Source organism: Xenopus tropicalis, chromosome 7, assembly GCF_000004195.4.
Source record: "Xenopus tropicalis strain Nigerian chromosome 7, UCB_Xtro_10.0, whole genome shotgun sequence".
Taxonomy (NCBI): Eukaryota; Metazoa; Chordata; class Amphibia; order Anura; family Pipidae; genus Xenopus; species Xenopus tropicalis.
Window position 1 is genome coordinate 130,072,146 of NC_030683.2, and position 23,170 is coordinate 130,095,315.

The following is a 23,170-nucleotide window of genomic DNA, read 5'->3' on the forward strand; positions in this document are numbered from 1 at the left end:
CCCTTTAATGCTCAAATGACATTTGGGGCTCAGTGGGAGGGGCAGCTCATATTTGGGGTTCAGTAGGAGGGGCAGTTCATATCTGGGGTTCAGTGGGAGGGGCAGTTCATATTTGGGGCCCAGAGGGAGGGGCAATGCACACTTGGGGTTTATAGGGAAGAGAGAATATTTGCCCCTTGATTTTTACATTATAGACAGATCAGTATTTTGAAGTTTAACGGTGGAGGGAGTACAGCTGGGGTTTAGTAGGGAATAAAGGGGACAGCCTGGGCTCAGTGGGAGGGGCAGTTCATATTTGGGGCTCAGTGGGAGGGGCAGTTCATATTTGGGGCTCAGTGGGAGGGGCAGTTCATATTTGGGGCTCAGTGGGAGGGGTAGTTCATATTTGAGACTCAGTGGGAGGGGCAGTTCATATCTGGGGCTCAGTGGGAGGGGCAGTTCATATTTGGGGCTCAGTGGGAGGGGCAGTTCATATTTAGGCTCAGTGGGAGGGGCAGTTCATATTTGGGGCTCAGTGGGAGGAGCAGTTCATATTTGGGGTTCCGTGGGAGGGGCAGTTCATATTTGGGGCTCAGTGGGAGCGGCAGTTCATATTTGGGGCTCAGTGGGAGGGGGCAGTTCATATTTGGGACTCAGTGGGAGGGGCAGTTCATATTTGGGGCTCAGTGAGAGGGGGCAGTTCATATTTGGGGTTCAGTGGGAGGGGCAGTTCATATTTGGGGCTCAGTGGGAGGGGCAGTTCATATTTGGGACTCAGTGGGAGGGGCAGTTCATATTTGGGGCTCAGTGGGAGGGGCAGTTCATATTTGGGGCTCAGTGGGAGGGGCAGTTCATATTTGGGGTTCAGTGGGAGGGGCAGTTCATATTTGGGGCTCAGTGGGAGGGGCAGATCATATTTGGGACTCAGTGGGAGGGGTAGTTCATATTTGAGACTCAGTGGGAGGGGCAGTTCATATTTGGGGCTCAGTGGGAGGGGCAGTTCATATTTGGGGCTCAGTGGGAGGGGCAGTTCATATTTGGGACTCAGTGGGAGGGGCAGATCATATTTGGGGCTCAGTGGGAGGGGCAGTTCATATTTAGGGCTCAGTGGGAGGGGCAGTTCATATCTGGGGCTCAGTGGGAGGGGCAGTTCATATTTGGGACTCAGTGGGAGGGGCAGTTCATATCTGGGGTTCAGTGGGAGGGGCAGTTCATATCTGGGGCTCAGTGGGAGGGGCAGTTCATATTTGGGGCTCAGTGGGAGGGGCAGTTCATATTTGGGGCTCAGTGGGAGGGGCAGTTCATATCTGGGGCTCAGTGGGAGGGGCAGTTCATATTTGGGACTCAGTGGGAGGGGCAGTTCATATCTGGGGTTCAGTGGGAGGGGCAGTTCATATCTGGGGCTCAGTGGGAGGGGCAGTTCATATTTGGGGCTCAGTGGGAGGGGCAGTTCATATTTGGGGCTCAGTGGGAGGGGCAGTTCATATTTGGGACTCAGTGGGAGGGGCAGTTCATATTTGGGGCTCAGTGGGAGGGGCAGTTCATATCTGGGACTCAGTGGGAGGGGCAGTTCATATTTGGGGCTCAGTGGGAGGGGCAGTTCATATTTGGGGCTCAGTGGGGAGGGGCAGTTCATATTTGGGGTTCAGTGGTAGGGGCAGTTCATATTTGGGGCTCAGTGGGAGGGGCAGATCATATTTGGGACTCAGTGGGAGGGGTAGTTCATATTTGAGACTCAGTGGGAGGGGCAGTTCATATTTGGGGCTCAGTGGGAGGGGCAGTTCATATTTGGGGCTCAGTGGGAGGGGCAGTTCATATTTGGGACTCAGTGGGAGGGGCAGATCATATTTGGGGCTCAGTGGGAGGGGCAGTTCATATTTGGGGCTCAGTGGGAGGGGCAGTTCATATTTGGGGCTCAGTGGGAGGGGCAGTTCATATTTGGGGGCTCAGTGGGAGGGGCAGTTCATATTTGGGACTCAGTGGGAGGGGCAGTTCATATTTGGGGCTCAGTGGGAGGGGCAGTTCATATCTGGGACTCAGTGGGAGGGCAGTTCATATTGGGACTCAGTGGGAGGGGCAATTCATATTTGGGGCTCAGTGGGAGGGGCAGTTCATATTTGGGACTCAGTGGGAGGGGCAGTTCATATTTGGGACTCAGTGGGAGGGGCAGTTCATATTTGGGGCTCAGTGGGGGGGGGGCAGTTTATATTTGGGGCTCAGTAGGAGGGGCAGTTCATATTTGGGACTCAGTGGGAGGGGCAGTTCATATTTGGGGCTCAGTGGGAGGGGCAGTTCATATTTGGGGCTCAGTGGGAGGGGGCAGTTCATATTTAGGACTCAGTGGGAGGGGCAGTTCATATCTGGGGCTCAGTGGGAGGGGCAGTTCATATTTGGGGCTCAGTGGGAGGGGCAGTTCATATTTGGGGCTCAGTGGGAGGGGCAGTTCATATTTGGGGCTCAGTGGGGAGGGGCAGTTCATATTTGGGGCTCAGTGGGAGGGGCAGTTCATATTTGGGGGCTCAGTGGGAGGGGCAGTTCATATTTGGGGTTCCGTGGGAGGGGCAGTTCATATCTGGGGCTCAGTGGGAGGGGCAGTTCATATCTGGGGCTCAGTGGGAGGGGCAGTTCATATTTGGGGTTCAGTGGGAGGGGCAGTTCATGTTTGGGGTTCAGTGGGAGGGGCAGTTCATATTTGGGGCTCAGTGGGAGGGGCAGTTCATATCTGGGGCTCAGTGGGAGGGGCAGTTCATATCTGGGGCTCAGTGGGAGGGGCAGTTCATATTTGGGACTCAGTGGGAGGGGCAGTTCATATTTGGGGCTCAGTGAGAGGGGCAGTTCATATTTGGGGTTCAGTGGGAGGGGCAGTTCATATTTGGGGCTCAGTGGGAGGGGCAGTTCATATTTGGGACTCAGTGAGAGGGGCAGTTCATATTTGGGGCTCAGTGGGAGGGGCAGTTCATATTTGGGGCTCAGTGGGAGGGGCAGTTCATATTTGGGGTTCAGTGGGAGGGGCAGTTCATATTGGGGCTCAGTGGGAGGGGCAGTTCATATTTGGGACTCAGTGGGAGGGGCAGTTCATATTTGGGACTCAGTGGGAGGGGCAGTTCATATTTGGGGCTCAGTGGGAGGGGCAGTTCATATTTGGGACTTAGTGGGAGGGGCAGATCATATCTGGGGCTCAGTGGGAGGGGCAGTTCATATTTGGGGCTCAGTGGGAGGGGCAGTTCATATTTGGGACTCAGTGGGAGGGGCAGTTCATATCTGGGGCTCAGTGGGAGGGGCAGTTCATATTTGGGACTCAGTGGGAGGGGCAGTTCATATCTGGGGTTCAGTGGGAGGGGCAGTTCATATTTGGGGCTCAGTGGGGGGGGGCAGTTTATATTTGGGGCTCAGTAGGAAGGGGCAGTTCATATCTGGGACTCAGTGGGAGGGGCAGTTCATATCTGGGACTCAGTGGGAGGGGCAGTTCATATTTGGGGCTCAGTGGGAGGGGCAGTTTATATTTGGGGCTCAGTAGGAGGGGGCAGTTCATATCTGGGACTCAGTGGGAGGGGCAGTTCATATCTGGGACTCAGTGGGAGGGGCAGTTCCATATCTGGGGCTCAGTGGGAGGGGCAGTTCATATCTGGGGCTCAGTGGGAGGGGCAGTTCATATTTGGGACTCAGTGGGAGGGGCAGTTCATATCTGGGGTTCAGTGGGAGGGGCAGTTCATATCTGGGGCTCAGTGGGAGGGGCAGTTCATATTTGGGGTTTAGTGGGAGGGGCAGTTCATATTTGGGGCTCAGTGGGAGGGGCAGTTCATATTTGGGACTCAGTGGGAGGGGCAGTTCATATTTGGGGCTCAGTGGGAGGGGCAGTTCATATTTGGGGCTCAGTGGGAGGGGCAGTTCATATTGGGACTCAGTGGGAGGGGCAGTTCATATTTGGGACTCAGTGGAGGGGCAGTTCATATTTGGGGCTCAGTGGGAGGGGCAGTTCATATTTGGGGCTCAGTGGGAGGGGCAGTTCATATTTGGGACTTAGTGGGAGAGGCAGATCATATCTGGGGCTCAGTGGGAGGGGCAGTTCATATTTGGGGCTCAGTGGGAGGGGCAGTTCATATTTGGGACTCAGTGGGAGGGGCAGTTCATATCTGGGGCTCAGTGGGAGGGGCAGTTCATATTTGGGACTCAGTGGGAGGGGCAGTTCATATCTGGGGTTCAGTGGGAGGGGCAGTTCATATCTGGGGCTCAGTGGGAGGGGCAGTTCATATTTGGGGCTCAGTGGGAGGGGCAGTTCATATTTGGGGCTCAGTGGGAGGGGCAGTTCATATTTGGGACTCAGTGGGAGGGGCAGTTCATATTTGGGACTCAGTGGGAGGGGCAGTTCATATTTGGGGCTCAGTGGGAGGGGCAGTTCATATTTGGGGCTCAGTGGGAGGGGCAGTTCATATCTGGGACTCAGTGGGAGGGGCAGTTCATATTGGGACTCAGTGGGAGGGGCAATTCATATTTGGGGCTCAGTGGGAGGGGCAGTTCATATTTGGGACTCAGTGGGAGGGGCAGTTCATATTTGGGGCTCAGTGGGAGGGGCAGTTCATATTTGGGGCTCAGTGGGAGGGGCAGTTCATATCTGGGACTCAGTGGGAGGGGCAGTTCATATTGGGACTCAGTGGGAGGGGCAATTCATATTTGGGGCTCAGTGGGAGGGGCAGTTCATATTTGGGACTCAGTGGGAGGGGCAGTTCATATTTGGGACTCAGTGGGAGGGGCAGTTCATATTTGGGGCTCAGTGGGGGGGGGGCAGTTTATATTTGGGGCTCAGTAGGAGGGGCAGTTCATATCTGGGACTCAGTGGGAGGGGCAGTTCATATCTGGGACTCAGTGGGAGGGGCAGTTCATATTTGGGGCTCAGTGGGAGGGGCAGTTTATATTTGGGGCTCAGTAGGAGGGGCAGTTCATATCTGGGACTCAGTGGGAGGGGCAGTTCATATCTGGGACTCAGTGGGAGGGGCAGTTCATATCTGGGGCTCAGTGGGAGGGGCAGTTCATATCTGGGGCTCAGTGGGAGGGGCAGTTCATATTTGGGACTCAGTGGGAGGGGCAGTTCATATCTGGGGTTCAGTGGGAGGGGCAGTTCATATCTGGGGCTCAGTGGGAGGGGCAGTTCATATTTGGGGTTCAGTGGGAGGGGCAGTTCATATTTGGGGCTCAGTGGGAGGGGCAGTTCATATTTGGGACTCAGTGGGAGGGGCAGTTCATATTTGGGGCTCAGTGGGAGGGGCAGTTCATATTTGGGGCTCAGTGGGAGGGGCAGTTCATATTTGGGACTCAGTGGGAGGGGCAGTTCATATTTGGGACTCAGTGGGAGGGGCAGTTCATATTTGGGGCTCAGTGGGAGGGGCAGTTCATATTTGGGGCTCAGTGGGAGGGGCAGTTCATATTTGGGACTTAGTGGGAGGGGCAGATCATATCTGGGGCTCAGTGGGAGGGGCAGTTCATATTTGGGGCTCAGTGGGAGGGGCAGTTCATATTTGGGACTCAGTGGGAGGGGCAGTTCATATCTGGGGCTCAGTGGGAGGGGCAGTTCATATTTGGGACTCAGTGGGAGGGGCAGTTCATATCTGGGGTTCAGTGGGAGGGGCAGTTCATATCTGGGGCTCAGTGGGAGGGGCAGTTCATATTTGGGGCTCAGTGGGAGGGGCAGTTCATATTTGGGGCTCAGTGGGAGGGGCAGTTCATATTTGGGACTCAGTGGGAGGGGCAGTTCATATTTGGGACTCAGTGGGAGGGGCAGTTCATATTTGGGGCTCAGTGGGAGGGGCAGTTCATATTTGGGGCTCAGTGGGAGGGGCAGTTCATATCTGGGACTCAGTGGGAGGGGCAGTTCATATTGGGACTCAGTGGGAGGGGCAATTCATATTTGGGGCTCAGTGGGAGGGGCAGTTCATATTTGGGACTCAGTGGGAGGGGCAGTTCATATTTGGGACTCAGTGGGAGGGGCAGTTCATATTTGGGGCTCAGTGGGGGGGGGCAGTTTATATTTGGGGCTCAGTAGGAGGGGCAGTTCATATCTGGGACTCAGTGGGAGGGGCAGTTCAATTCTGGGACTCAGTGGGAGGGGCAGTTCATATTTGGGGCTCAGTGGGAGGGGCAGTTTATATTTGGGGCTCAGTAGGAGGGGCAGTTCATATCTGGGACTCAGTGGGAGGGGCAGTTCATATCTGGGACTCAGTGGGAGGGGCAGTTCATATCTGGGGCTCAGTGGGAGGGGCAGTTCATATTTGGGACTCAGTGGGAGGGGCAGTTCATATCTGGGGTTCAGTGGGAGGGGCAGTTCATATCTGGGGCTCAGTGGGAGGGGCAGTTCATATTTGGGGTTCAGTGGGAGGGGGCAGTTCATATTTGGGGCTCAGTGGGAGGGGCAGTTCATATTTGGGACTCAGTGGGAGGGGCAGTTCATATTTGGGGCTCAGTGGGAGGGGCAGTTCATATTTGGGGCTCAGTGGGAGGGGCAGTTCATATTTGGGGCTCAGTGGGAGGGGTAGTTCATATTTGGGGCTCAGTGGGAGGGGCAGTTCATATTTGGGGCTCAGTGGGAGGGGCAGTCCATATTTGGGGCTCAGTGGGAGGGGCAGTTCATATTTGGGGCTCAGTGGGAGGGGCAGTTTCATATTTGGGGTTCAGTGGGAGGGGCAGTTCATATTTGGGGCTCAGTGGGAGGGGCAGTTCATATTTGGGACTCAGTGGGAGGGGCAGTTCATATTTGGGACTCAGTGGGAGGGGCAGTTCATATTTGGGGCTCAGTGGGAGGGGCAGTTCATATTTGGGACTCAGTGGGAGGGGCAGTTCATATCTGGGGCTCAGTGGGAGGGGCAGTTCATATTTGGGGCTCAGTGGGAGGGGGCAGTTCATATTTGGGACTCAGTGGGAGGGGGCAGTTCATATTTGGGGCTCAGTGGGAGGGGCAGTTCATATTTGGGGCTCAGTGGGAGGGGCAGTTCATATTTGGGGCTCAGTGGGAGGGGCAGTTCATATTTGGGGCTCAGTAGGAGGGGCAGTTCATATCTGGGACTCAGTGGGAGGGGCAGCTCATATTTGGGGCTCAGTGGGAGGGGCAGTTCATATTTGGGGCTCAGTGGGAGGGGCAGTTCATATTTGGGGTTCAGTGGGAGGGGCAGTTCATATTTGGGGCTCAGTGGGAGGGGCAGTTCATATTTGGGACTCAGTGGGAGGGGCAGTTCATATTTGGGACTCAGTGGGAGGGGCAGTTCATATTTGGGGCTCAGTGGGAGGGGCAGTTCATATTTGGGGCTCAGTGGGAGGGGGCAGTTCATATTTGGGACTCAGTGGGAGGGGCAGTTCATATCTGGGGCTCAGTGGGAGGGGCAGTTCATATTTGGGGCTCAGTGGGAGGGGCAGTTCATATTTGGGACTCAGTGGGAGGGGCAGTTCATATTTGGGGCTCAGTGGGAGGGGCAGTTCATATTTGGGGCTCAGTGGGAGGGGCAGTTTATATTTGGGGCTCAGTAGGAGGGGCAGTTCATATCTGGGGCTCAGTGGGAGGGGCAGTTCATATTTGGGACTCAGTGGGAGGGGCAGTTCATATCTGGGGCTCAGTGGGAGGGGCAGTTCATATTTGGGGCTCAGTGGGAGGGGCAGTTCATATCTGGGGCTCAGTGGGAGGGGCAGTTCATATCTGGGGCTCAGTGGGAGGGGCAGTTCATATTTGGGACTCAGTGGGAGGGGCAGTTCATATTTGGGGCTCAGTGGGAGGGGCAGTTCATATTTGGGGCTCAGTGGGAGGGGCAGTTTATATTTGGGGCTCAGTAGGAGGGGCAGTTCATATCTGGGACTCAGTGGGAGGGGCAGAACATATTTCGGGTCTCAGAGCGCAGTTTATAGACACAGCACACCTGGGGCTTCTAACAGGGGCGGGATATTAGGGGCTGATCCCCTTGGGGCGGGACTTTATATCACTAGCCCCTCCCTGTTGCCCTTCGCTCCTGGGAAGCAAACACGTGACTGGGGTATGTCAGTGCTCCGCTCCCGGCTGTCTCCCCGTACTGTCACCGGTCCCGTCCGTGCCCTCATGTCTCTCTCTGCAGCCGCCGCCCCCCAGCTGCCCGGCACCGTACTGGGCACCATGGAGTTCGGGAGGCGGATGGACGAGAAGTGCAGCGGTGAGACGGTGCGGGACTTTCTCAGGCGCGGCCATGAGGAGTTGGACACGGCGCTAATGTACGCGGAGGGAGAGACGGAGCGGATACTGGGGCGAATGGAACTCGGCTCCCAAGGTAAACGGGTCGCAAATGTGGAGATTTAGCGCGACACGCCTCCGCCAATCAGAGACGACCAAGAGTGATAAGAGGGCGTGGCTACAACTCTACAACGAGGCTTGGTATCTAAACCGGAAGAGGCGGTCCAGAATCAATAGGTCTTTTCGTCAGGGGCGGGACATTGCTTTATAGTAGATGAAGGCTTGTTATAACAAAAGTTTGAGAAGTGTTTTATTTCTGTTTAAAAGATGACTAAAGTTATGGAAAGTAGTGTAATTGAGTTTGGGTATGTGAGTGGGAATGTATTTTCGTTCTTTTGATTATTTCCTTTCTAAGAGAAACAGGGGCCCTGCCTTACTTTATGGTAGTGATTCCAGATACACAGTCAGAGTAATAATTACCTCCCAACGTTTGAGACACAAAGAAATGTATAGCTGCGAAGTTTTGTGGCCACATCTCATAAATACAGCTCCCATTTTACAAAATCTGACAGGTTATGTATTTGCAGCCGCTGTTGCTAGGGTCTTGTTTACCTTAGCAACCAGGCAGTCATTTGAATAAGAGGAATGTGAATAGGAGAGGGACTGAATAGAAAGGAATAAAAAGTAACAATAATAATAAAACTGGAGCCTCACAGAGCAATAGGTTTTTGGTTGCCGGGGTCAGTGACGCCCTGTTGCTAGGGTCCAAATTACCTTAGCAACCAGGGAGTGGTTTGGATGAGAGACAGGAATGTGAATAGGAGAGGGACTGAATTGAAAGATAAGGAATAAAAAGTAACAATAACAATAAAACTGGAGCCTCACAGAGCAATAGGTTTTTGGCAGCCGGGGTCAGTGACCCCCATTTGAAAGCTGGAGATATATATACATTGGAGATATATATGTACATTGTATAACGTACTAAAAGTTATCTTAAAAGTGAACCACCCCGTTAACAGGGAAAAAAAGATAAAAATATATATTTTTTGCTAGAAAAGGTGTCAGTGTGAGATTTACAGCGTTGTGGTGACACTTTATGGTTATTGTTACTTCACTTTAGTCCTATTTCTTCTTCTGTGCTGTCCTTTTACCTGTTGGGCGCTCCCCCAGGCAGCAGGTCTCCCTCCCCTGACGCGCTGAGGGTACGTTGGATTTACGTGCGCACAGGGGAGGGGGTCCGGCGTGTAATGGGGTCCCCTGCAGGGGGTTTGGAAGCCACAGTGGGGGCCCTGCACCTCCCAGTCCAACCCTGGCACTGGTCCTAGCTGGTGATTTACCAGATAGGCTGGTCAAATTCTGGCTGGGTAGCAACCCTAATTTCTAGGTGTTTTATTCAGTGGCCATTTTATTCTGATCAGGCCCACAGGTGTGTGTTGTGTATCAGTGCCTTGTTTTCTACATAGGTGCCTGTGTAACTACACCTCCCAACACCTGCTTTTATTTTTATCAGTCAAAATGGCAACCAAAGCAAATCCCTGGGGAGGGAATACCCTGAAGCCCGAGAGTGTGCGCCAACAACTGGAGAAGTCTCTTCAGCAACTGCAAACTCCCAGCGTCCATCTCTTCTACCTGCACGCGCCCGATCACCAAACTCCCGTAGAGGAGACCCTGGGCGCTTGCCAACAGCTGTACCAGGAGGTGAGTACTAGTTCGTTCCTCTCCACTCTTTGTGTAGGATAGTGCATTGCTTCACAACAATAAATGTAATTAAATATGACTTAAAGGAACACTGTCATGAGAAACATGTTTGTTACAAAACCCATCAGTTAATAGAGCTTCTCCAGCAGAATCCTGCATTGTAATCTGTTTTTTTTCATGGGGCTAGCCATATTCTTCATTTCCCAGGGTGCCACAGCCATGTGACCTGTGCTCTGATAAACTTCACTCACACTTTACTGCTGTGCTGCAAGTTGGAGTGATATCCCCCCCCTCACCCCCAGCAGCCGATCAGCAGAGCAATGGGAAGGGAGCAAGATAGCAGCTCCCAGTAGGTATCAGAATAGCACTCAATAGTAAGAAATCCAAGTCCGGCTTGGGACTCCTCCAGTTACATGGGAGTAGGAGAAACAATAGGTTAGCTGAAAGCAGTTCTAATGTGTAGCGCTGGCTGAAAGCTCAGACTCAGGCACACTTTACTACTGCGCTGCAAGTTGGAGTGATATCCCCCCCCCCTCACCCCCCAGCAGCCGATCAGCAGAACAATGGGAAGGGAGCAAGATAGCAGCTCCCAGTAGGTATCAGAATAGCACTCAATAGTAAGAACTCCAACGCCATAAAAATCATGATAGTGTCCCTTTAATTGCCCACCTTGAGGTCAGAGGTTTAGATTACCCTGCTATCTATGTGCATTGTCAGTCACCGCATCACACAAAAACTCTATTTTCTTTCCAGGGCAAGTTCAAGGAACTGGGGCTGTCCAATTATGCTGCCTGGGAGGTGATGGAAATTTACTGCATTTGCAAACAGAGGAATTGGGTGCTGCCCACTGTGTACCAGGTAATACACTGGCGCTTTCTATAGAGGGCATTTGGGCCCTGCTTGTTTGGGCTACTAAATAATATGTCCCAAAATTGCTTAGTGTGCCATTGCCCATTAAGCACTGAGGAATGTGGGATTCCTTCCTTATTCCATTGCCTTTGTGCCTTTATATGGGCACAGAACCCCTCAGTGACTGCTAATATCCTTATCATTTACAGTAGGGGGTACATTATCCCTTCTAATACATGAGTGATACTCAGAGTTCCCTGTATAACTCAGCCTGCAGCCTTGTGCCTTTATATGGGGGGCACAGAACCCCTCAGTGACTGCTAATATCCTTATCATTTACAGTAGGGGGTACATTATCCCTTATAATACATGAGTGATACTCAGAGTTCCCTGTATAACTCAGCCTGCAGCCTTGTGTCTTTATATGGGGGGCACAGAACCCCTCAGTGACTGCTAATATCATATATATTTTACCCTTAGGGCATGTACAATGCAACCACAAGGCAAGTGGAGACAGAGCTTCTGCCCTGCCTGAGGCAACTGGGAATGAGGTTCTATGCCTACAACCCACTGGCTGGTAAGTAATAAGCTGTTAGCTTTTTTCACTCATGCATTTATTAATGACAAATATTACTACAGTAAGTACCAGTTTTTGTTTTTTTACCTACCTTTTTACTATGTGTGCAGCATCACGGGATCTTGGGGTTAATACGCCTACCATTGATCCGCAAAACTAGAGTGGGGGGCATTATAGCTGTAGTTAGTTTGGGCTGAACCATAACCCTCATCATCATAAACAATCATGAACTCAGGGAATATCTGCACAAACAAAGAGCCTTTAGATGCATATACCATAAGTATTGGGGGGGAAGAGCATTCCTTTTCTGCTCCTTTGTATTTATGCCTGGAAGCTGCCATGTTGATTTTGTTCCTTCCGTCCCTGTGCATAGAGTGCTATCTAGTGGTCACTAAACACGGTGCTGTAAATTGCCTTGTCTATAAAAAAAGCTCAATTTTGATGTGGTTTCTATGGATATATGTATGACAGCCTCATATATATATATATATATATATATATATATATATATATATATATATATATATATATATATATATATATATATATATATATAGTACTACCAGTTTATAGAGCTCTTTACAGTAATACAGATAAGTTAAATTACCACACAAGGGTTTCATAATGAGGAAGGAGGATCTGAGAGACCTGCTCGCAAGAGCTTATAATCTAAAGGATCAGGAACAATAGACACAAAGGTTCTGAAACTGAGCTGTAGGGGTGGGTCTCATTGTGAAAGACCTTGGATGTCCATGTTCAGATTGCTGCTTGGCCCTTCCACTTATCTCAGTTTAATTAAAGAGGAAATGAGGAGCCAGTGAATGGATCTGCATGGGGAGCAGCCATGGTCACATGATGGGCCTGATTTGGTCAGTCCTCACCTGATGGGATTTTCTTACTTGTTTGATAGATATTGGCTCCCCCAGGGGCCCTATACATGGGCCTATAAACTGCCGATATGGTCAGGAGGGGCCAAGTTGCCAGCCTTAATTGGCCCAGATTAGGGTCATGTGTTGTGGCTATTTCCCTGCAATCATTTGAAGGTGTGGCCACAGATTTCCTGTTTTTTAATGTAATTTTAATGTTGAAAACATGTACCAAACACATGATTTGGCAACAGTCAACACCAATAAGTATAATATTTTTTTTCCATTCATTTCTCATCCATGTAGTCCATATACCTGTACTGGGGCAGAATCATGTGACTGCCTCTCCCTAAGGGGCACAGGGGGGTACTGAGTGGGATACAGTTAGTAGGGAGAGTGTAGGTAAGTGTTACAGCTCTTTTACTATTTGTCCAGTAGGTTCTTATTGTGTAGGAGCCTGCATTTCTGTACAAAAATAGGTTGAAGATTTTTTTCTTGGAAGCCTGTTCTTCATATTCTAGTTTTTTTTTTTTTTTTAAATATTATAATATTATATTTTTTATAATTTTTTATTAACATACCAGCTTTTTAGAACTGCTGATATCTCAGAAAAAGCTAAAACTAGAGAATGAATGCAAATAAACAAAAAAAAAGTTGCATAGTAGACTACTTCTTGTGATCAATGCATGACAGAGATACATTTACATACTGATTTACATACTGCCTCTCCCTAAGGGGCACAGGGGGGTACTGAGTGGGATACAGTTAGTAGGGAGAGTGTAGGTAAGTGTTACAGCTCTTTTACTATTTGTCCAGCAGGTTCTTACTGTGTAGGAGCCCCACATGTCTGTACAATGATAGATTTGAGTTGTTTTTTTTTTTGTTTTTTTTATTGCCTGATAATGTCCCATGATGCTACACTCTCCCTACTAACTGTATCCCACTCATATTTACATACTGCCTCTCCCTAAGGTGAGCAGTGGGAATCTGACTCTGTCAAGAGCCGACAACTCAAGAACAAGTCTCCTATACAACTAGTTTTAGCTGTTTTTCAGATATCAGCAGTTTTAGACAGCTGGTATATCAATCCGGTGTCTGTACAATAAAAGACGTTCCTAGGCTGGGGCTGGGGTCACATGGTCATTATTTTTTTTAAATAAAATTTCTTCCAGGCATTTTTTATGGACGGGTACAAAAACTGCCCTCATACCCACACTCATGCTAAGAAAGGCACACTGAGCAACTTTTTTTTTTCAAGGTTTACTTGTCTTTAAAAATGCCAGTATACACCCTAGCCATGGTGCAACTAATTTACTATTGGAAACTCAGCACCAATTAAAATCCTCTGTTCTGCGTTTTGATCGTATATTTAATTTTATCACTTTATTAAAGGGTTTCAGAGCCCATACTGTATGTAGTTCAGCTTATACCTGTACTGTGAGTGGGGGATCCATTGGGGCAGGTCTGGGGGGGGGGAAATGTGACTGCCTCTCCCTAAGGGGCACAGAGGAGGTACTGAGTGGGATACAGTTAGTAGGGAGAGTGTAGGTAAGTGTTACAGCTCTTTTACTATTTGTCCAGCAGGGTCTTACTGTGTAGGAGCTCCACTTACTTTGTACAATAATAGATTTGAGTTTTTGTTCTATGAAGGGTTTCTTTTATATTCTAGGTTTTCTTGTAATGTTTTGTTATAGGAGTCACAGTGAGTAGTTAACCCTTTTACTGCCAGCCATTTTGGTCAAAGCGGAACTTGTATTGCCAGACAGTTTTTGAACATTTTGCACTGTTTCACTTTAGGGGCCTTTCCTCGGGGGGACTCTTAGTTTACCAAGGAAAACAATATATCGTTTTTTTCAGAACAACCTAAGCTTTCAAAATATGGTAGAATTTTTGTGTAATTCCAATTCTGTAACAAGATATAGGCTTCTAAATGTCTAAAAATGCAAAAAAAATCAAATTTTCCATAATATAATCACACATACTAGAAACAAAAATTATTTTATGCACGAATATACAACTGATTTGGAAAGTCCCATGTCTCCTGAACGTGCCAATACCAAATATATATAGTTTTATGGAGATTTCTCACTTGTATAGGTCAAAAACTCCCAGCAGTACACTACCAAATTCCCAAAGCCCTGCTCCAAAAAAACTGCATACTTTGGATTTCAAGGCCAAAATTCCACTAACAGAAGGTTTATCCCAGAAAATTGTACATTTTTGGAAAGAACAGATTCTGGGGAATACAGAATAGGCACAACTGTCTGTCTACTCCAAACTATCAAGTCGCAATGCTTTCCTAAAGTTATTGGTTTTTATCAAAATTTGTGATTTTTTTTAAAAATCGCTTCAAAGCTTCCAGTCTATAGTATCTTATCTCCTACAGGTCATAAAGTAACCAAATAAAACACCCTAAATATGAATGCCTGGGGTCCACTGAACAGTTTGATGCCCAATATGTATAGGTTTACCTAAGTATGTGGCATGTAGGGGCCCCAATGTGAACATACCCCCATATGAACTGTCATTTCTGTCATTTCAGCTTCTGCAAAATCAACACATTTACATCATTATATGTGGGATAAAGCTAGTAAAAAGTATGCTCACCCCAGAAAGTCATATATTTTTGGAAAGTACACATTCCCCCGAATCTAAAATGGGTACCCATGTCTTTCTACTCCAAAGTACCAAGCCGCACAGCTTTTCTAAAGTTAGCAATTCTGATGACATTTCCAAAAATCCCCTCAAAGCTTCCACTTTGAAGCATCTTATCTCCCACATAGCATTAGGTACCAAGATAAAACACCCTGAATTTGAACGCCAGGGGTCCACTGAACAGTTTGATGCCCAATATGTATAGGTTTAGCTAAGTATGTGGCATGTAGGGGCCCCAATGTGAACATACCCCCATATGAACTGTCATTTCTGTCATTTCAGCTCCTGCAGAATCAACACATTTACATTATTATATGTGGGATAAAGCTACAAAAAAGTACGCTCACCCCAGAAAGTCATATATTTTTGGAAAGTACACATTCCCCCGAATCTAAAATGGGTACCCATGTCTTTCTACTCCAAAGTACCAAGCCGCACAGCTTTTCTAAAGTTAGCAATTCTGATGACATTTCCAAAAATCCCCTCAAAGCTTCCACTTTGAAGCATCTTATCTCCCACATAGCATTAGGTACCAAGATAAAACACCCTGAATTTGAACGCCAGGGGTCCACTGAACAGTTTGATGCCCAATATGTATAGGTTTAGCTAAGTATGTGGCATGTAGGGGCCCCAATGTGAACATACCCCCATATGAACTGTCATTTCTGTCATTTCAGCTCCTGCAGAATCAACACATTTACATTATTATATGTGGGATAAAGCTACAAAAAAGTACGCTCACCCCAGAAAGTCATATATTTTTGGAAAGTACACATTCCCCCGAATCTAAAATGGGTACCCATGTCTTTCTACTCCAAAGTACCAAGCCGCACAGCTTTTCTAAAGTTAGCAATTTTGATGACATTTCCAAAAATCCCCTCAAAGCTTCCACTTTGCAGCATCTTATCTCCCACATAGAATTAGGTACCAAGATAAAACACCCTGAATTTGAACACCAGGGGTCCACTGAACAGTTTGATGCCCAATATGTATAATATGTATAGGTTTACCCAAGTATGTGGCATGTAGGGGCCCGAATGTGAACATACCCCCATATATACTGTCATTTCTGTCATTTCAGCTCCTGCAAAATCAACACATTTACATCATTATATGTGAGATAAAGCTACAAAAAAGTACGCTCACCCCAGAAAGTCATATATTTTTGGAAAGTACACATTCCCCCGAATCTAAAATGGGTACCCATGTCTTTCTACTCCAAAGTACCAAGCCGCACAGCTTTTCTAAAGTTAGCAATTTTGATGACATTTCCAAAAATCCCCTCAAAGCTTCCACTTTGCAGCATCTTATCTCCCACATAGTGTTAGGTACCAAGATAAAACACCCTAAATTTGAATGCCAGGGGTCCACTGAACAGTTTGATGCCCAATATGTATAGGTTTACCTAAGTATGTGGCATGTAGGGGCCCCAATGGGAACATACCCCCATATGATCTATCATTTCAGCTCCTGCAAAATCAACACATTTACATCCTTTATGTGGGATAATGCTACAAAAAAAGTACATTCACCCCAGAAAGCCATATATTTTTGGAAAATACACATCCCCCCGAATCTATAATGGGTAAATATTTCTTATTGCTACAAAGTACCAAGCTGTAAAGCTTTCCTAAGTTTGCAGATTTATATGACATTTCGAAAATCGCATAAAAATGTTGCAATTTGCCGCATTTATCTCTCACAATTTCTTGATAAAGATCAGATAAAGACAAATCACCCCAAAAAGGAACACCAGAGGTCTACTGAACAGTTTGATGCCCAATATGCATAGATATACCAAAGTCTGCGGTATGTACTGAACCCAAAATGAAAATAGCGCATAAGGATTTCTCGCCTGCCAGCTCAGCTTTTGCACACAGAGCCCCCTGTCAGTGTATTATGTGCCAAAACTTCCCCTAACCATACAGTGACCCCCACAAAACCATATATTTTTGGAAAGTACACATTCTGACAAATCCAACAAGGGTAAAGAGTCCTTTCTACACCAAAGTACCAATCCGCAGAGCTTTCCTAAAGTTATCGGTTTTTATGACATTTCAGAAAATCGCCTAAAAATGTTGCAATTTGTCGCATTTATCTCACACAATTTCTTGCGTACAAAGGCAAGTCACCCCAAATAGGAACACCAGAGGCCTACTGAACAGTTTGATGCCCAATATGCATAGATATACCAAAGTCTGCGGTATGTACTGAACCCTAAATGAAAATAGCGCATAAGGATTTCTCGCCTGCCAGCTCAGCTTTTGCACACAGAGCCCCCTGTCAGTGTATTATGTGCCAAAACTTCCCCTAACTATACAGATCCCCCACAAAACCATATATTTTTGGAAAGTACACATTCTGACAAATCCAACAAGGGTAAAGAGTCCTTTCTACACCAAAGTACCAATCTGCAGAGCTTTCCTAAAGTTATTGGTTTTTATGACATTTCAGAAAATCGCCTAAAAATGTTGCAATTTGTCGCATTTATCTCACACAATTTCTTGCGTACAAAGGCAAGTCACCCCAAATAGGAACACCAGAGGCCTACTGAACAGTTTGATGCCCAATATGCATAGATATACCAAAGTCTGCAGTATGTACTGAACCCTAAATGAAAATAGCGCATAAGGATTTCTCGCCTGCCAGCTCAGCTTTTGCACACAGAGCCCCCTGTCAGTGTATTATGTGCCAAAACTTCCCCTAACTATACAGAGACCACCACAAAACCATATATTTTTGGAAAGTACACATTCTGACAAATCCAACAAGGGTAAAGAGTCCTTTCTACACCAAAGTACCAAGCCGCAAAGCTTTCCTAAAGTTATCGGTTTTTATGACATTTCAGAAAATCGCCTAAAAATGTTGCAATTTGCCGCATTTATCTCACACAATTTCTTGCGTACAAAGGCAAGTCACCCCAAATAGGAACACCAGAGGCCTACTGAACAGTTTGATGCCCAATATGCATAGATATACCAAAGTCTGCGGTATGTACTGAACCCAAAATGAAAATAGCGCATAAGGATTTCTCGCCTGCCAACTCAGCTTTTGCACACAGAGCCCCCTGTCAGTGTATTATGTGCAGTAACCCCCCCTAACTATACAGTGACCCCCAGAAAACCATATATTTTTGGAAAGTACACATTCTGATGAATTCAAAATAGGTAAAGTTATTTTTGTACACCAAAGTTACACCTGGCAAAGCTACGCTAAAAACAGATCAGGAACACTTATATAGGGATAAAATGTGATAAAACCACAAAAATTGTGCAAATCAGTGAAACAACAAAATAAGTCACATGACAGTGTAATTAGTGGCCAGAATATCTGATCCAATAGTTACGCTGTCAAAATAAACAGTTTTTAGGTAAAAGAAAATAAAAACAAAGTGGTAAAATGAAAAAAAAAAAAAAAAAAAAGCAAAACAAAAAAAACCCAAAGTGTTTGTGTATACATGTGTGTACATGTGTAAAAGTTGTGTGATAGTGTGTAAGTGTGTATATGAGTGTAAATAAGTGTATAAAAGTGTGAAAAATGAAAAAAAATAAAAAATAAAGAAATGCTAAAATGTGTGCTGTAAGTGTGTGTAAATGTATGTAAGTGTGTATAAATGTATGTAAATGTGTGTATAAGTGTGTAAAAGTGTGTAAATGCAAGAAAAAAAAAAACTCCTTACCTGTTCCTGAAGACCGATCGCCTCCTTCCTCATTTGGGCCGGCGCTGGGGGAGAGGGAGGAAGCAGGAAGCAGCAGACGCGATGCGATCGCGTCTGCTGCTTCCTGGAGGGTCCTGCGAGCGATCGGCTCGCAGGACCCTGATGACAGCCCCCCTGGCACATTGCCCAGGGGGGCTGTCATTGTTAGAAGCCCTCTGCAGCGGCGGCACATGCCGCCGCTGCAGAGGGCAGCGCTTAAACGCCAACGACGTATGAGACACGTCGTTGGCGTTTAAGCCCTTTTACTGCCAGCACGTATGCCATACGTGCTTGGCAGTAAAAGAGTTAATGGGCATTGCAGTTGTTGCTGATATTTACACATAGCCTGGCGTTAGCCTTTAGTCCAACAGTTATACTGCCCCCCCCCCCCGCACTGATATACCCAAGCCAGTCACTCCTAGTGATTATATTAGAACATTAGTGCCAACGCTGTACAACACTTTAGTATGGCTTTGTGGGTATTTACCATCCCTGGCACTGTAGGAGGGGAGGAGCCAAGTTCCTATTCTTCTGACCAGGCATGGAGCCTGATTGGCGAGCTCAAGGGGTGGCCATTTTGTGGTCGGACTGGCCTAGTGGCACGGGTAGGGGCTGTCCCACGCTAGTGTGAGCCAAAGTGGAGAAGGAAGAAGTGGGACATGGAGTCCTTGTTGTCTTCAAGGGGAACTAAACCGTGCTGCACTGCTCAACTAAACGTTGTTGCTGGACTACAAATCCCAGAGCAATTTAGGCAGATCCACCAACCACCAGTTATTGATTTTCAGTGGGGAAATTTATATTGCTGCCAATCAAACTCTATTAAAACCAGGGTCCCCAGACATTGCGCAGTGTTTTTTACAATATAACTGGGGTCCAGGATTAGAAAACCTGGATGGAGCCAACAACAGCCAATCAGATTTCATTCAGTGACTTATAATTTTTTAAACCAGCATGAAGTTTGTTCTCAAACTTTCTAATGCGTAGCATCCTTTTCCATTCATTTCTCATCCATGTAGTCCATATGCCTGTACTGGGGCAGAATCATGTGACTGCCTCTCCCTAAGGGCCACAGGGGGTACTGAGTGGGATACAGTTAGTAGGGAGAGTGTAGGTTAGTGTTACAGCTCTTTTACTATTTGTCCAGCAGGTTCTTACTGTGTAGGAGCCCCACATCTCTGTACAAAAATAGGTTGAAGATTTTTTTCTTGGAAGCCTTTTCTTCATATTCTAGTTTTTTTTTTTTTAATATTATTTATAATTTTTTGTTAACATACCAGCTTTTTAGAACTGCTGATATCTCAGAAAAAGCTAAAACTAGAGAATGAATGCAAATGAAAAAAAGTTGTATAGTAGACTACTTCTTGTGGTCATTGCATGACAGAGACACATTTACATACTAATTTACATACTGCCTCTCCCTAAGGGGCACAGGGGGGTACTGAGTGGGATACAGTTAGTAGGGAGAGTGTAGGTAAGTGTTACAGCTCTTTTACTATTTGTCCAGCAGGTTCTTACTCTGTAGGAGCCTCACATCTCTGTACAAAGATAGATTTGTTTTTTTTATTGCCTGATAATGTCCCATGATGCTACACTCTCCCTACTAACTGTATCCCACTCAGTTCCCCCCTGTTCACCTTAGGGAGAGGCAGTATGGAAATATGACTCTGTCAAGAGCCGACAACTCAAGAACAAGTCTCCTATACAACTAGTTTTAGCTGTTTTTCAGATATCAGCAGTTTTAGACAGCTGGTATATAAATCCGGTGTCTGTACAATAAAAGACGTTCCTAGGCTGGGGCTGGGGTCACACGGTCATTATTTTTTTCAATAAAATTTCTTCCAGGCATTTTTTATGGACGGGTACAAAAACTGCCCTCATACCCACACTCATGCTAAGAAAGGCACACTGAGCAACATTTTTTTTTCAAGGTTTACTTGTCTTTAAAAATGCCAGTATACACCCAAGCCATGGTGCAACTAATTTACATATTGGAAACTCAGCACCAATTAAAATTCTCTGTTCTCGTATATTTAATTTTATCACATTATTAAAGGGTTTCAGAGCTTATAATGTATGTAGTTCAGTTTATACCTGTACTGTGAGTGGGGGATCCATTGGGGCAGGTCTGGGGGGGGAAACGTGACTGCCTCTCCCTAAGGGGCACAGGGGGGTACTGAGTGGGATACAGTTAGTAGGGAGAGTGTAGGTAAGTGTTACAGCTCTTTTACTATTTGTCCAGCAGGTTCTTACTGTGTAGGAGCCCCACTTCGCAGTACAATAATAGGTTTAACTTTTTATTCTTGCAAGCATTTTTTTCATATTGTATATTTTATGATTTTTTCAGATTTTTTGTAAATAAAGGAGATTTGCGGTCATTATGAGTAAATGAATTATCACTGTTGGCTACAAATCTCCTCTAAATGCCTTCCATAGATTAACATTGGGATCACAGAAATCAAAATATGTTCTCTTTTACTAACAGGCTTCATCGCAGCAAATTGCTCCCTTCAAATTTTTCTCTACATATCCCAGACTTCTGCAAGTAATATGTTTTAATCACAGTGAACCTAATGCTATTGCCCCTTAGGGAGAGGCAGTCACATGATCTCCTGCCCCTTTCCAGATCTGCCCTAATACAGCCCCCTGTTACAGTACAGATATATATACTAAACCAGCGTTTTTCAACCCTAGTGTGCCGCGAGATGCTGACTGGTGTGCCGTAGGCAGGGCCGCAATTTTTACTTTCAAAGGGGGCCCGGCGATGCTACAGTTTTTCTTAGTAGCTCGGGCCCCCTTTAATAAAATCCGGGCCCTGTCATTGGTTGCGCCCTGTGTGTACGGGTGACGTCAGTACGCACGGGGCGCAACGTTATAAAAGGGCCTGTGTGCGGTCGCGTGTAGGCAGAAGTGCAGAGGCGGCGCGCCTGAGGGATACGATGCTGCTGAAGCCACCGGAGAAGCCGCCGAAGAGCAGAAGTAAAATGCTGCTGGGCACCAATGTATTAGGGGGTCCACGTGGCACACTGACTTATGGGGGCACTGCTGCTGGGCACCAATGTACTAGGGGGGCTGGCTCTTGGCACCAATGTACTGGGGGGCACTGCTGCTGGGCACCAATGTACTGGGGGGCACTGCTCTTGGCACCAATGTACTGGGGGGCACTGCTGCTGGGCACCAATGTACTAGGGGGCACTGCTGCTGGGCACCAATGTACTAGGGGGGCACTGCTCTTGGCACCAATGTACTGGGGGGCACTGCTGCTGGGCACCAATGTACTGGGGGGCACTGCTCTTGGCACCAATGTACTAGGGGGGCACTGCTGCTGGGCACCAATGTACTAGGGGGGCACTGCTCTTGGCACCAATGTACTAGGGGGGCACTGCTGCTGGGCACCAATGTACTAGGGGGGCACTGCTCTTGGCACCAATGTACTAGGGGGGCACTGCTCTTGGCACCAATGTACTAGGGGGGCACTGCTGCTGGGCACCAATGTACTAGGGGGGCACTGCTCTTGGCACCAATTTACTAGGGGGGCACTGCTCTTGGCACCAATGTACTAGGGGGCACTGCTCTTGGCACCAATGTACTAGGGGGCACTGCTGCTGGGCACCAATGTACTAGGGGGGCACTGCTCTTGGCACCAATGTACTAGGGGGGCACTGCTGCTGGGCACCAATGTACTAGGGGGGCACTGCTCTTGGCACCAATGTACTAGGGGGGCACTGCTGCTGGGCACAGAGTTAAATTTTTTTAACATTTTCTAATGGTGGTGTGCCTCGTGATTTTTTTCATGAAACAAGTGTGCCTTTGCCCAAAAAAGGTTGAAAAACACTGTACTAAACTACATAGAGATTATAGGCTCCAAAACCCTTGAATGAAGTTATAAGAATATATGATCAATGTGTAGAACACAGGATTTTGATTGGTGGCAACAGTTTTCAGCATGTAAATTACTACTTACATTTTAGGTATATATTAAAGGGGAACTAAACCCTGCGGCACAGCGCGGCGCAACCAAACGTTACTCAGCTGTTGCCGGACTACGAATCCCAGAATAATGTAACATATAATGAAGGGTGAGGCATGCTGGGAGCTGTAGTCCAGCAACATCAGGGCTGTATTCTTAAAGCAATATTGCCCAATAAAACTGCATTAAAATGCAAGAAATCCCCCAATGAGAATCCCAGCTGATGTGAGTAAATCCGGCTCCCTGTTCTCTGTTCCTGCAATTGGAGTTGGGAGCAATAAGCACAGTTTCCCAGCACTGAACAAGTCTGTCCCTTTATCCCCATGTCTGATTCCTGTGCCATATAATGAGGGGAAAATGCCATCATTATCTCTATATGTAAGGTACCAGCAAGGGGCCTGACACAGGGAATCAGCATTCTCATTGGTCACTTCTCTTGCACTTACAGTCACATTGTTGCTCAGTAGAATTCTCATTGGGGAATTTCCTTGCATCTAGAATTACGACTATAGCAACACTAGGGGGCGCAGTGGGGCAGCGTTATGGTTGGGTTTATATCCCCTTTAAATTAGAACATTAGTGATCCTAACTACAACACTTCAGTATGGCTTTGCCCATAATTACTATCACTGGCACAGTAGAAGGGGGAGGAGCCAAGTTCCTATGACCAGACATGGAGCCTGGTTGGTGCCCTTTGTATACA

The 23,170-nt window shown here is 47.2% G+C and overlaps 1 protein-coding gene and 6 non-coding genes across 7 annotated transcripts in view; all 7 read left to right on the forward strand.

Annotated features, from left to right (window-relative positions):
- Positions 1 to 7,961: 7,961 nt before the first annotated feature.
- Positions 7,962 to 23,170, forward strand: part of akr7a2 (aldo-keto reductase family 7, member A2) — a 59,958-nt gene continuing 44,749 nt past the window's right edge. The window contains 4 exon segments of the mRNA NM_001039732.1: positions 7,962 to 8,255; positions 9,669 to 9,856; positions 10,610 to 10,714; positions 11,186 to 11,282. Coding sequence (NP_001034821.1) covers positions 7,991 to 8,255; positions 9,669 to 9,856; positions 10,610 to 10,714; positions 11,186 to 11,282 — 655 coding nt within the window. The 5' untranslated portion in view covers positions 7,962 to 7,990.
- On the forward strand, positions 12,553 to 12,609 carry LOC116412492. Its single transcript, XR_004223740.1, has one exon. It is a non-coding gene; the product is annotated as a U7 small nuclear RNA (small nuclear RNA).
- On the forward strand, positions 12,934 to 12,990 carry LOC116412596. The gene has a single exon (XR_004223826.1). It is a non-coding gene; the product is annotated as a U7 small nuclear RNA (small nuclear RNA).
- Positions 13,699 to 13,757, forward strand: LOC116412500. The gene has a single exon (XR_004223748.1). It is a non-coding gene; the product is annotated as a U7 small nuclear RNA (small nuclear RNA).
- LOC116412486 lies at positions 19,614 to 19,670 on the forward strand. The gene has a single exon (XR_004223734.1). It is a non-coding gene; the product is annotated as a U7 small nuclear RNA (small nuclear RNA).
- Positions 19,974 to 20,030, forward strand: LOC116412490. Its single transcript, XR_004223738.1, has one exon. It is a non-coding gene; the product is annotated as a U7 small nuclear RNA (small nuclear RNA).
- On the forward strand, positions 20,709 to 20,765 carry LOC116412599. The gene has a single exon (XR_004223828.1). It is a non-coding gene; the product is annotated as a U7 small nuclear RNA (small nuclear RNA).